The sequence below is a fragment of the Fusarium redolens genome (genome assembly GCF_020744475.1).
Source record: "Fusarium redolens strain MPI-CAGE-AT-0023 chromosome Unknown BKA55scaffold_15, whole genome shotgun sequence".
NCBI classification, from domain to species: domain Eukaryota; kingdom Fungi; phylum Ascomycota; class Sordariomycetes; order Hypocreales; family Nectriaceae; genus Fusarium; species Fusarium redolens.
In genome coordinates this window covers 872,169-885,953 of record NW_025763678.1, presented here as the reverse complement: position 1 = coordinate 885,953, position 13,785 = coordinate 872,169, and the positions used below count along the sequence as shown (strand labels likewise).

General features: G+C 49.1%; 6 protein-coding genes across 6 annotated transcripts; 3 read left to right on the top strand and 3 right to left on the bottom strand.

Moving 5' to 3' along the window:
• Positions 1-1,967: 1,967 nt before the first annotated feature.
• On the top strand, positions 1,968-3,979 carry BKA55DRAFT_597165 (uncharacterized protein; the record flags this gene model as incomplete). The annotated part of the gene is made up of 3 exons (XM_046196040.1): positions 1,968-2,168; positions 2,237-2,813; positions 2,859-3,979. 3 exons carry the CDS (start codon positions 1,968-1,970, stop codon positions 3,977-3,979), a joined length of 1,899 nt encoding a protein of 632 aa, XP_046045577.1.
• Positions 3,980-4,235: 256 nt separating this feature from the next.
• Positions 4,236-6,064, bottom strand: BKA55DRAFT_520716 (uncharacterized protein; the record flags this gene model as incomplete). The annotated part of the gene is made up of 2 exons (XM_046188447.1): positions 4,236-5,785; positions 5,830-6,064. 2 exons carry the CDS (start codon positions 6,062-6,064, stop codon positions 4,236-4,238), a joined length of 1,785 nt encoding a protein of 594 aa, XP_046045576.1.
• Positions 6,065-7,083: 1,019 nt separating this feature from the next.
• Positions 7,084-8,470, bottom strand: BKA55DRAFT_543235 (P-loop containing nucleoside triphosphate hydrolase protein; the record flags this gene model as incomplete). Its single annotated transcript, XM_046190568.1, has 3 exons — positions 7,084-7,305; positions 7,351-7,801; positions 7,848-8,470. The coding sequence occupies 3 exons, from the start codon at positions 8,468-8,470 to the stop codon at positions 7,084-7,086; spliced, it is 1,296 nt and encodes a 431-aa protein (XP_046045575.1).
• Positions 8,471-8,906: 436 nt separating this feature from the next.
• Positions 8,907-9,427, top strand: BKA55DRAFT_694204 (Prefoldin; the record flags this gene model as incomplete). Its single annotated transcript, XM_046200011.1, has 4 exons — positions 8,907-8,967; positions 9,021-9,091; positions 9,140-9,264; positions 9,313-9,427. 4 exons carry the CDS (start codon positions 8,907-8,909, stop codon positions 9,425-9,427), a joined length of 372 nt encoding a protein of 123 aa, XP_046045574.1.
• Positions 9,428-9,583: 156 nt separating this feature from the next.
• On the bottom strand, positions 9,584-10,315 carry BKA55DRAFT_520202 (uncharacterized protein; the record flags this gene model as incomplete). Its single annotated transcript, XM_046188400.1, has 2 exons — positions 9,584-10,200; positions 10,249-10,315. The coding sequence occupies 2 exons, from the start codon at positions 10,313-10,315 to the stop codon at positions 9,584-9,586; spliced, it is 684 nt and encodes a 227-aa protein (XP_046045573.1).
• A 1,055-nt stretch (positions 10,316-11,370) lies between these two features.
• On the top strand, positions 11,371-13,059 carry BKA55DRAFT_520747 (uncharacterized protein; the record flags this gene model as incomplete). The annotated part of the gene is made up of 3 exons (XM_046188450.1): positions 11,371-11,508; positions 11,557-12,833; positions 12,879-13,059. 3 exons carry the CDS (start codon positions 11,371-11,373, stop codon positions 13,057-13,059), a joined length of 1,596 nt encoding a protein of 531 aa, XP_046045572.1.
• Positions 13,060-13,785: the final 726 nt, after the last annotated feature.

Sequence of the window (13,785 nt, the reverse complement as noted above, 5' to 3'; positions counted from 1 at the left end):
TGAAGATGGAGGAATGCGATGAATTGCTGGTTTTACGAGATGACGCAGAGTTCACTACCGGTATTGTTGTACTATGAACCGGCAGTCTCTCTGAGGGTGAGTCGTGCCAAGCCGTCAGCTTCGAAGGCCAGCTTCTATTTGTGATTGAGGCGCAGGGTCCCGCGAATATGTCTCTGTTCGCAGATCTGTATTGCAAACAGTCACTCCAGAGTGTTTGTTAACATATTGAACTGGTGACGTTACAGTGAGATTGTGATGGCCAAACATTCAGCTGCTGTTACCTATGATCAACATCAACGAACAACACTCGCCAGCAAATACTCTCCTGTAACGGCACGTAAACAAACAGATAAATTTGATCTCCACTTGATCTCATCCAATATTCATTCATCCACGGATCTTTAGGAAAGATCGCGTGCCCGGGGGCGGAGACTAGCAGCCACATCGTTCAGGGGCTGTCTGTAAGCTGATTCAAACCGCTGCATGCGCCGCCGGGAGGATGAATTAGATCGAGTTTGTGCGGCTGAAATTAAAACTATTTGTAGAAACATCAAAAGCTTGGCTTGATTGAAACAGACGTTGTGAGGCTGAGGTGATATTGAGATTGGCTTTTGAATGGTCAACGTGCATCTTCCCGTGTGTAACTTGCAGCACGATAATTCAGTGGGACATTGGATTGTGACTTGATCAATTGAAGCTAGAAGTGGACAGGCTCATTACATGTTTTTTTACGGTGAGGAATGATAGCATTTTGTCGCTATGTCTATCCAAGTTGCAAGTTGATGAAAGAACCCCTGCAATGGTAATCAGAAACAGCTCTGACACGCGTCCCTTCATGGATCATGTTCCAATGACACTGTGTAACTCACATCAACCACCTTGTACTCATCACAGGCGATGCTACACAGAGGACACTGTACTATTACCTCTCCCTTCAACATGTCTAACCTAATACATACTCTGAAGATGAGATTGGTTGTCCTCTCCGAGACACCAAACACGTTTCCCATCACTTCACTTCCATAATGATTGTGGAATAGAGAGAAACAGTGCGATCGGCTCGAATACCACTCGACGCGTGTAAAGCGTCTGATCGACCCCTGATTTATCCAAGTTTAATCCAAGATGCAACAGATTATGTGGATTTGTTTTATAGCGCCTACAGCACCTAGCACAGGTATTAATTATCCCCTGTAGAAAAAATAAGAACCCCCGATGCAAAGACCCACAGAAACGTCCCCTACTCCAAAATCGCCCGTCCAAGCCCCTGAGTGTGTACTTTCACTCGCTGGTAAATTAGAGTGTGGGAGGAGGTATCTGCCCGGCAGCTAAATTGGTGATCCCACATTTTAGGTTGGGCTAGTCTGAAGCGGGAGCTGTTCCTTGCTGGCTATTGAGATCGCACGCAAATTGATGGCTGCAGCTGCAGGCTCCTTTCATTCTAACTGAACTAAACTCCTCCCTCATTCCATTCCAGCGATTCATGTTCCTTTATTTCTCCTAAACCTCTCTCTTCCACGATAAAAAACCTCACATCGACTTTTCCAACGCTCGTCTTGCGTGGATTTCGATACAACTTCTATCGCCCCTTTTTGACAATCCTTGTCTGTCCAGTCTCTTCCTAGTCTTTTAACCCACCCTCCCCACGTTTGAACACTCCAGATATACCAGAACGACAACTTGGCATCCTCCGTTTGCGAACGGCCATACTCAGAGATCGATTAATCATGTGTTGAAAAGAGCGACTTTATTTCACATCTCGACGTTTTCTTCTTTTCTTCGTCGCTAGTCTCACAAAACGTCGCCGCCTTCTGCCCCGCGATCGACCTTCTTCCACTACCGCATTCGTCATCCCTTTCGCCCTCCTCGAAGAAAAAAAACCTGCGCATTCGTTTTCTGTCGCTGGCGTCAGATTCTTCTTTGCGCCGTAATCGGCTACGATAATTCCTGTCGAGAATACCGACGACATGCCCAAGATGCTTGCGCCTGGGTTCAGGACACGGCGCAGCTCCTCCTTCATTCGATTTGGCGCCCTCGCTGCACTCGTTCTCTTTGCGTTCTGGACTTTTAGCAATCGTGCTCCTGCGCCTTCTCTGCTGCCGATACAGAAATCGCAACCTGCTGCTGATGGCGCTGATTCTTTTCCTGCGAAAGCAGCAGGACAACCTGTATGTTTTAATTGTGCAGGCTTGGTGACACGTGCTAACTTGTGAAGTTCTCAAACAAACCTGTGCAGGGCGCTCATCCGATTGACAAGCTCATTAACGACGGCGGAAAACGATATAAAGATATCCTCGCTAAAGAATCGCATACCCTCGAAGAAGCAGCCCAAGCATACCGCAAACGCCGTGGTCGTCATCCCCCGCCAGGTTTCGACAAATGGTGGGACTTTGCCAAGCAGAACAACGCCATCGTGGTGGAAGAATTCTGGGATCAGATTTACCACGATATTGACCCGTTCTGGGGCGTTCCTCAACCTGTTATTCGGAAAGAGGCGTACAGCTTTGAGATGTCGATCCACATTCGAAATGGCAAAGCTAATTCAACGAGTGATTGGTTCTGGACGCTCATTTGGCTTGATATGATTCGCTCTATTGAACATATGGTTCCAGATCTCGATATGCCGTTGAATGCGATGGATGAGCCGCGGCTTGTGGTGCCGTGGGAGGATATTGATGGGTACATGACCAAGGGCGCTGCGTCGCGGAGTCTTTGGCCTGCGAAGGAGGTGGTCTCGGAGTTTCAGAAGCTTCCTACTGCTGGACGACATGATAGGGATGTCAGAATTCCTTTCAAGCGATGGGAAAAGACCAGTACGTCAATTCCACAGTCTATTTGACCGTTGCTAACAGTTACAGGCCCATACTGGCCAATTGCCCGTCGAGGATGTCCCCCAGACAGTCCAGCCCGTCAAGCCCCTCTAAAAGAATCCTTCAACCATCCCCCCGAAATCGACATCTCTAACGCCGAGAAGCACTCTTTCGCAGGCTACGTTTCCAACTTTACACTTTCGAGCGAAATCTGCCACCAACCCGACCTTCAAGGCCTAAACGGTCTTTTGATCAATCCCATCTCAGTTTCATCTACAAAAGTTTTGTTTCCTATGTTTGGCGGTTCAAAACTCGCTATCAATAATGAGATTCTGCTCCCGCCGCCAATTTATTGGAAGGGAGAGGATCGCTTCACGGGCGGTGAGGATGATGTGGAGTGGCAGAATAAAGGAAACACTGTGGTCTGGCGCGGCGTCGCGACAGGTGGGAAGAATAAGCCTGAGAATTGGCGGGGCTTTCATCGTCATCGATTTGTCTCGATGCTGAACCAGACAAAAGTCTCAGCTGTTGAGCACGGTAAGGAAAAACCAGAGAATTTCGTCCTTCCGTCGGAGCAGTATCATCTTCGCGCCCAGGCTGATGGTCGTCTTGGGGAGTGGGTCGGCGAATGGTCTGAAGTAGGCTTCGTAGATCTCATGTGCTCACCATCTGAGGATGACGGGCGATGCTGGTACACTGATCATTACTTCGCCAAAGTTGACGGGATGGACATGCACGAGCAATTCGACTATAAGTACGTTCCCGATATCGACGGAAACTCTTTTTCAGGTCGTTACCTCGGTTTTCTCAACTCAACATCCCTGCCCATAAAAGCAACCCTCTTCAGAGAATGGCACGACAGTCGCCTTGTACCCTGGGTGCACTTTGTTCCAATGGACAATAGATTCCAGGACTTTTACGGCATCATGGAGTATTTTAGGGGGTATGGTGAAACGAGTGGTCATGATAAGGCTGCGCAGCGAATTGCACTCGAGGGGAAGGAGTGGGCGAATAAGGTGTTGAGAAAAGAGGATATGCAGATTTATGTTCTGCGGTTGTTGTTGGAGTATGGGAGGGTTATTGCGGATGATAGGGATAAGATGGGGTGGGTTGATGATGCGCTTAAGGACCCGTCTATTGAGAAGACGTGGAGCAAGTTGAAGATATGATACTACATTGTGTGGAGTTGGCCTTGATTTGGTAGGCGATGGCGTTTTGGCGTGGTTTTTTTTTATGTTTTACTGATGCATGTCGTTTTGCTCTACGGACGACGACCGGGTTTATGGCATCTAAGTCAAATCAAGTACATATAGACTCGAAACGAGTTTTAGTTCATTGTATCAATTATCATGATATACATTTCTATTTCGTCTATATGGTGGTATGGTACATGTAAATATTGGTTTATCGCTATGTTCGTACAATTCATGCAACGCCGCCCATGGCGGTACCCTTGGACTCGTCCTCTTGAGGTGGATCAACCTCATAATCATCCATCAATCTACCCACAAGCGTAGTATACTCCGGCGCGAACGGCCACTCCAAGTACGCCTTGATAATATCCGCCCATTGCTTCTCAGTAACACATCGCGCTACCAACGCTCCATGCCCTGAAATCGGTGATCCGCCCTGCGCAGGATCATGAAGCGACGCAATATCCGCTGCACAGTCGCCGAATCCAGGCCAGGCGCCGTCCATTGCACTCTGTACAGGCGCGAGCATGTGCTGGAACCAGTAGCGAAGCATCGTATCTGAGATTGTACCGTTTCGCGAAGCGGGGCCGTGCTGGCGTGTGTACTTGCTCATGGCTTTGGGCTGCAGATCGAGAAGAGCGCAGGGCATGCGAGGGTAGAATTCATCGGCGCGCGCGGCGAGGGGTTCGAAGGGGCGACGGTCCCAAAATAGAACTGGTTTTTTTTGACGGAAGAGGTGGTAGTTGTCGCGGACCATGAGCCATTCTTTTCGTGTGTTTTTCTTGACGCCGTCGAGACGGGCGTTGAATTCTGCTTCGGCGGCGGGGAATTGAGTGGGGGATTTCTTCCAGAGCTTCATTAAGGCGTCGCGCTGCTGGAGGAGTTCGAGAAAGAGCTGCGAATCTACTGCGTCGTACTTTTCGCGATAGCGCAGCATTTTTAATCGGTAGGATGCTTCTGAGGCCTCGTCTTCTGCAAAGGCAGTTTCTAAACCTTCGAGTTCTTCGCGGAATGGTCGGTTGTGTCGTGGTGGTTGAACGCCTGCGAGTTTTTTATTGGCGAATTGTAGATTGGCGCTGAGGTTGTTGTACACAATTGTCTCGCGGCCCTTGGGCATCGTTAACCCAGCTTTCTTCATGCGCTTTAGGCAATTGTAGCCTGACTCCATGTTAATCCACTCATCACGGAGTTCATAACGATCTTCGACTTCGATGTCATGTCCGCAGATTTCATGGAGCCATTCTAGAGAAAGTTCTGCTTCGAAGGCGCCGCGTTTCCGACGGATGGAACTTCGTGGGAGGAGGCGCCGTTTGCCATCGTCGGAGATCCAGACGAGCATGCGCACGAGACCGTATTGCTGGAAGAGCGAGGCGGTGCGGATGCTGGACATTAGTTGGTAAAGAACCATTGTGCTGACGCATTCGAACATTTGGTACTTCTTTGGTGGGCAGTAGCATAGGTTGACGTTGACGAGGAGGGTGTCATTGCGTTTGGGCTCGGCGGCGGGATCGCGCATGGTTTGGTGGGAGAGGGATTCGAGGATGGAGTTTAGGTCTTTCCAGAGAATACCGGCTTTGGGGACGGCTTCGACGTTGGGTTTATCGAGGAAGTCGCCTAAAAAGGGTTTGTATAGCTCGATGTCGGGTTCCATGAGGATGTGTTTTCGCGGTTGGACGAGATCATGAAGGGTACGGCTCCAAAGACCGGGGCCGGGATTTATATCGACGATATCGCAGCCTTTATGGCGATCGAACGAGGGACCGACGTATTTCGCAATATCATCTACACAATAAGCTTCAAGCCCCAATTTTGTAGGGATAACATACCGCAAAGACTTTGGCTAACAATGTTGGCACGGTGCTTATCACCTATAGGGGCCTTCGGGCGACCGACCACACGAGTCCATTGCCATAGTCCTGTATCTCGTAGTCGTTCAGAGAGTTCGTTTGAGGGTTCGAGTTGTTCGTTTGTAATTTTGGTGGAGGCATGGCGGATTAGGGAGGGCGAAAGGCGGATACGCCGTGGGAGAGATGCGCGGGCATTTTTGAAGGCGATGAACATGGGGGTGTGTCTGGCGTTTGGGGTGGTTTTGGTGATGGTGGGATGGATGGTGATGGGGGTGAAATTATGTTTTTGCCGTGGGATACCGCTTGATAAGATGGATAAGATAAGATAGTGGGCATTGGTGTTAAAGTGGTTTGCAGACAGACTCTCCAAGTTGGGTCCCTTATAAGTTTCATTTCTATCTATTTATGAGCTCCCTTGGAGTTGAGAATGTTTATCTGTTTTTTCCTTCCTGTTTCTCTCTGCTATAACGGGTCTCCAAGCGCTTCTGCTGATGTTGACTGGGTACGGCGATGAACGATGGAGGGGCAGCACGGCATAGCCATCCATCATGAAAGCTGCAAGCTGTGATCAACCAAGAGCTGGAGGGCGCCAACCAGACTTCCGATATCGTTTGGGCTTTGCTGTATTCAATTTTGAGAGCCTTACTATTTAAAATTCAGCTTTACATCGTCCAAAAACCTGTTGTTTTTTATATATGAAGATGTCGTTTCCCATTGCACTGTCGAGCTGACTTTGCTTAACATTAACGCAGAATACTCTTTTGAGCTGCATCTTGGCAAAGAGATGTATCTCAATCGTTTACCAGGTGTTTCCTAAACCTCTATATGGGTTAAACTAGATGGAAGGATACAAGAAGTTTTTTATTTAATAGTTCTTTTAGTCCTCAGGTCTTCAGGCGGCTGATATGGATGCTTCACTTCAATTGTCTTTCAATTACCCTGCACTTCACCATCATTGAGCATTCGACGCCAAGCCCAATCAGTACAGCTGTCTCCAAAACACTCTCGCCATCATCACTCTCACAATCACTCCAGTGGTCAGTCTCCCAGGATCTGGACTCAAAATCGTATATCAACATTCATCATTTACCCCACACCATCCATATTCCCAAGCCAAGTCAAGCTACAAGATAAATAAAAACTCCACAAGACGCCGCCATGCTAAGACATAATCCTGTAAACTCGCTACCTCCCTTGTGTTGTGTTGTGTTATGTATCTGTCTGTCTCCACTATCATGCACCCTCACTTCCAAACTCATTGGTCCACTCAATCTGCCTTGCAATATCATCCTTAGACACAGTTGGATGCGAATCATCAAGCGCCATCTCGAAATCCTTCAGCGCAACATCTGGTGCAAGTAGTTCGTCGGATGATACGTCATCGTATGTCATCTCGATCTTTTCGGGGTCGCCTGGTGAGCAGGGCGTCAACATGCGCTTGCCGTCTTTCATAACCTGAATTTGTTAGTGAAGATCGAATGCTAGTGAAGGGTTACTTACAGGCTTGAAGTGGGTGGCTTGTAGAATCTTGCGGACTGGTCGCATAAGAGCAGATTGAACAACGTTGGCGATATCACTACCCGACATTCCTTCGGACTTGGCTGCAAGAACATTGTAATCGCTCGCCTGGAGAGATGTTTCAGTATCGCCAATGGCAAGCTTGAACATGCGCGCGCGACCGTTCATGTCGGGAAGACCAATATGCACACGACGCTGGAAACGTCGTCGGATAGCAGCGTCTAATTGCCAGGGAATATTGGTGGCGCCCAAGACTAAAATCCCCTTGCTGTCGTTGCCTACACCGTCCATCTGAACAAGTATCTCGGTCTTTATACGACGTGAAGCTTCGGATTCACCTTCACCTCTTGGGCCGCAGAGGGCATCAATCTCGTCGATGAAGATAACTGAGGGCTTGTTTTCGCGCGCCATGGAGAAGAGGAGCTTGACAAGTCTACCGACTTGTTAGTAATTGTATCAAATACCTGCAGGGAACGTACCTTTCACTTTCACCCATCCATTTGCTGACCAAGTCGGAACTGCTGATACTGAAAAAGGTACTGTTTGCCTCTGTCGCTACAGCCTTGGCGAGGTAACTTTTACCCGTTCCTGGAGGACCATACAGCAAGATACCCTTCCACGCCTGTCGCTTGCCTTGAAACAGACTGGGGAATTTGATGGGGAGAACAACAGCCTCCTTCAGCGTCTCCTTCGCACCCTCAAGGCCAGCGATATCCTCCCACCGCACGTTGGGCCTCTCCTGGAGAATAGCACCAGACAGCGCGTTGCGCAACTTCTTACTGTCGTCGTCCTCACCAGCCTGCGGCTTCCCCTTGCCAGTTGAGCTGCCGTTAGCGCCCATGATGGCCTTTCCGCCGCCGTTTGCGTTTTCGTTCTCGCTGGCGAGGAATTGCTTGAGCTTTTCTGCGCGGTCGAGGTACGTCGCCATCTTCTCCTGCATGGTGACTTTGAGGGCCTTGTTCTTCTCCCACTTGAGGGCCTTGACCCAGAGTTCCATGGAGGACATGTATAGGTCGAAGGCTTTTTGGTACTCCTTGTTGTGGTCGGCTGTGATCGCCTTTTGGACCTCTGCGATGGCGCGATCGCGGAAATTGGTCGACATGGTGACGTTGTTTGGAGTCGATGGACGTGGGGGAGGGGGTGACGAGACTCGAGGCTCCCAGAGGAGTAAGGGAAGTCGAAGACAAGGTCGAGGAGGTAACAAACAAGAACCTTGGGAGGCTAGAGTCGTTATAAGATGGTGGTCGGTGATGAGGCAACAGTGCAGCAGCAAGCAAAGCAGTAGGTACAGACGGACAGGTACAGGCTGTATGTGGTAGACTGAATTGGCGGGGAAACATCAAGATCCACGGTCGGATTGGATTGACTGAGCGCAATGCTTATAGCGGGGCAGAGAGGGGCTTGCACAACCTTTACCTTAACCTTCTCGACCTCTGCCTTGGCGATTTAGGCGACAACTACACCAAAAAAAGACGAATCAGAAATAGGCAGGAGGTTTTTTATCTGCTTAGTGATATTTTACCGCTTTTTACATCATCATGTCGGATCCTCAAGCACGGCTACAGGCGCTGTCTGAGGACTTCCAGAAGCTTCAAGGCGGTATGTTTGGGGACATTTGCATTTGAGGGGGGATAAATGCTAATTGGGAGTAGAACTTCAGAACGCTGTGGCGTCGCGACAGAAGTTGGAGGGTCAGAAGCAGGAGAATGTTGGTGTGCAGCAGGTAAAGTGTTGTCTGGAGATATCGCATGCATGGTCTAATAAGAGTCAGGAATTTGAGCGACTACAAGAGGGAGAGACAATCTACAAGCTCGCTGGTCCTGTGTTGCTGAAGCAAGACAAGTTTGAGGCTGAAAACACAGTCAAAGGTCGTTTGGACTTCATCAGTGGTGAAATGTGAGTGCTTTACCCACTTCACTGGCTGCCGCATGCTAATATTCTCAGTACACGACTAGAAGACACAATCAAGGAGACACAAGAGAAGCTTGAGAAGAAAAAGACAGAGATCATTCAGATTCAGACCGCCGCTCAAAGCCAGGCCAAGGAAGCACCTCAGTAATGATGAGAGAGATGAAGAAAAATAGACCATGAGTTGAGTTATATTCTACAGTACGTGGATTATGATAATGCAAATACCTGGCACTCTATGAGCGCCTCGCTAATTGGAGATCCCTTAAAAAAACGCCAGTCGTGAAGTTCAAGTTCGTGATATGGTTTAGTTGATCGCCATGATGCTGAAGCCCCAGGGGACGCCCATGTTCTTGTGCTCTTGAGCTGCGCTGGGAGAGAACATAAAGTCTTGCTTGTCATCTGCAGCAACGGGTTGAGGTGTCGCTGCGTCTTCGTCTGCATCAATAGCAGAGAGGATAGCTTCAGCGATGTCGCTCTTCTTTTGACAATTCTCAAAAACAGCATCGCCTTCAATGAGACTTTGCATCAAAGCGCGCTGATCACTCTCAGTGAAGAGCTGTGCCTCCCGATTAAGAACGCCATAAGTGACCCTCTCACCAGTCTGAGCCAAGCGCTGGAAAATGACTGTAAACGCAGCAATAGCCTGTGCGAGAATAAGAGCCTTTTGCTTGGAGCTCAGATGGGCGAAGATCTCAGAGTCTTCTTCGAGAACAGACTGGGTGTTGGTGTCGAAGATGGACTGGAGAATGCGGCGCAGAATGTTGCGACATGTTAGGTCGAGATCGGCGCTGACGTCGAGCTCGAATACTGAGGAGATGTTGCGAAGGATGCTGGAGAGGGCGTCGAGAGGGCAGAGGTCGTTGGGGAGGGTGACGTGCCCTTGGTCAATTGTGAAGATACCAATTGCGGCGTCGAGGGCGGCTGGGGCATGTTAGTTGAGGTTTTGGGAGGTGGTGAGGGAGGATTTACTTCTGCGGGTGGTGTCGATGTCGACCTCGACGTTTGAAACGATGGAGTTGTTCTTGATGGCTTCCATTTTGAAGGTGTAAGTGAGTGAGTACTATGAGAGGTATGGGTGATATGATGAGCTTGAATTGAGATATGATGCTAGACTTTATAACCATCTAAGACCTGGGGGATACGCCGGCTTTTGAACTTGTCGGCCCCTTACAAAAATTCTTCTCAGGAGATGCCCAACTCGTTGAGGATACGGCATATTATCCTGGCAGCCTCAATAACAAAGGCCCTCATGGCCACACCGTGGTCAATGCCCCCCTTACCTGAGGTGTCATGGGCGTGGATAGATGGGCCGATAACCGCCCTTCACCGTGGGGTTTATTTGACCGACACGACATGGTGGCGGCATGATCATGATGAAGATGAGATATGATGCGAAGTTTGGGGGTAACCAAGAGATAGCTTTCTCTTGGCAGATATATCACATTGTATAATTCATGATGAGATCTTGCCTGATCAAGTACTCTGTAGACATTGGTATCTTCTTCCGTCGTCTGTCTTGTTTCCTGTTATGGAAGCATCTCTTCAAGGATCATGACCCGGTTTCCCCGAACCTAAACCTTGAATGCTGGGGATTTTTGCTGGCGAATTCTCCCGATGTCTGGAAAACAAGCCGGAATATATCGGAATACAAGGACAGGTGCTCAAGTTACTGAGGAAACTTCCAAGGAATATCCGACTCGGTGAGACAGCGTGGGGATCGCATTGCAGATGGGAGATATAATTGTACGATTCACAGGAACAAAACACGCCATTTACTCCATGATTCGAGAAGTGGCTGCAGCGCCACAAATATGAGGCTGAAGTTTCATCATTTTGGCTTATCTGCATATCACCCTTTTTTGGAATGAGCATCGGGTAAATGAATTCCCCGCCATTGGGCATGGAGGGGCAATCAAGGTACCTGACACGGGCGCGTCGTCACAGGACCCGTTTTCTCAATGATTCCATCACCAGGCAGCTCTAAAACGTTGGACTGTTTTGAGTAACAAGCCACGCGGCGCTCGACCATGAACTGGATATAATATTACGACTCTACGACTCTACGACGGTCATCTTCAGCTTGACACAACCATGGACTCAAGGATTGCGATGCGGCCGACCAGGCCTCAGACCGTCAAGGAGCTGGTGGCTCAGGCGGAGAACTTCAAGTTTAATACAAACATTCCTGTTAAGCACTGGACACGTGCGGCTGAGACGCTGTACCAAGAGGTTTGTTATCATTCTATCTTATTTGTTTGTGCACAGCTAACAAAGAAGGCCTCGTTTGCAGTCTCGGATGGCGATTTCGGAAGAGCTTATATGATGCTGTATCGACATTCCATACTCGTCCTCAAATACATCCCGTCACATCCCCAGGCCAAAGACCCCGAGAACAAAAAGGCGTACCAAGCGCTATCGAGACGTATAAAGCGTGTCATCCAAGACCTTGAACAGCTCAAACCCGAGATTGAGAATGCCGTCAAAGAATGGGAACGAATGGCGCTGTCGTCAAAAGCGAACGCCGAACCCGAACCTTCCTCGCGATATGAACAATTTGCGGCGCGCGATCCGAGTTTGACGGGTAATGCGAAGATTCTAGATGCGTTTGACAATCAGGACCTGGCTGTTGATCTTGCGCAGAAGGAATTGATGAGGAGAGATACTGCGAGGAGAGCTACGAGACAGGCTGGGATTACGGATGAGGATATTATGTCGAGAAGAAGAGGTGGGAGATGGGATCAGTGGGATGGTGCGAGGATTGGTGATGATGATGATCTGAGGCGGCAGATGGAGGCGACGAGGCATGCTCTCGATTCGGCGCAGGAGAGACGGACTGATGATGATTACCGACCGACATCGCATACGTACAGTTATCCATCGATCTCGAGACCACGAGCTGTTGAATACGAGGGCCAAACGCCTGCGCCTTCAATCCAGCCAAGTCGACCACCAAAGGAACCCGTCGCTCCTCCACCAAAAGAGCCTCTACACCCTCAATCATTACAAAGTCTCCCACCAGCTCTTCCTCAAAAAGTCCCTCTACCAGGCTACGCACCTCTCATCCCCTCACCATCCACCCAACCCGCCCGTCCCGAAGTCCCCCGCAAAGAAGCCCTCGACACCCCACCAACCCTCCCCAAAAAAGAGCGTCTCACCTTCAAACCAGGCGCATACCTCGAGAACGGCGATCCAATACGATCTCTCTTCCTTCCGAAAAATCTCCGCCAGGAATTCCTCGACATTGCAGCTGACAATACACGTCGCGGGCTGGAAATGTGCGGTATGTTATGTGGTACACCGATCAACAATGCGCTTTTTGTACGGTGTCTCTTGATTCCGGATCAGAAGTGTACGTCGGATACGTGTGAGACGGAGAATGAGGAGGTTATGTTTGATTACTGCATGAAAGAGGATTTGTTGCTGCTGGGGTGGATTCATACGCATCCTACGCAGACGTGCTTTATGAGCTCGAGGGATTTGCATACGCATGCTGGGTACCAGGTTATGATGCCTGAGAGTGTCGCGATTGTATGCGCACCAAAGTTCCAACCCTCGTAAGTCACGCGATCAATTGAGTTGAGAAGACACTGACATTTTAGGTATGGCATCTTTCGATTGACGCATCCTCCGGGGCTGGATCACATTCTCAATTGTAATCATCAGGATACGTTTCATCAGCACTCGATTGACAATATCTATCGGGGGGCGGGACAGCCGAAGGGTCATGTTTATGAGAGCGATAAGCTGGACTTTTATGTACATGATCTAAGGACCAAATAGAGCATGCATAGCTAGACAGAGCATGCATAGCGATGGAGTTATTTGATGAGATACAAAGAGTGTCACAAACCGTTATTGCGCAACCTTCAGGGGCTGATTCTGGTGAGAGCTGCATTTGAGGCCGGGTATTTTCCGCACCTCCTTTACAATGAAGGATCAATAAAGTGTTCCCTGCCGCACAGTATAACATCACAGTATGAAAACCTGTGCGATGCAGATCTGCACCCTGCTCAAAGTGGATATTGGGTCGATCTTTATCCCGCTGTGGAGAAGAAGATCTAGGGTTTAAGATTGGATCTTGGGAAGAGTGGGGAAGAGTGTTCTCTTTTCTCTCTAGGGCTGAGGACGATCCGACAATGAGGGATTGAAAAGGGTGTAAGATTTGCGTTAGGGGTAGGGATGGGCGAGCTGAAAATGGGATCTTGGGAGGACCGGGTGAGTGGTGAGGGATCGACGGAGGGACTGAGAGACTGAGGGTTATCGAGCATTGTCTCTATTGCAAATGAGATATTGCTATTGCTTTGTCTTAATGGGCTTCTTCAATATTGTTTATTTGTCTTAGGGCTGATATCCAGCACCTACTGTATACTTAAGCAAGGGATCGTAACCAAGACAATCGATGTCAACGGACAATTTCAGCCCTCCAAACAAAATACACCACGTCATTTGTCTCTCCCCCTCCAGCACAGACGCACCCTTTTCCCAAAGAGGCTTTTCAGCTTCGCA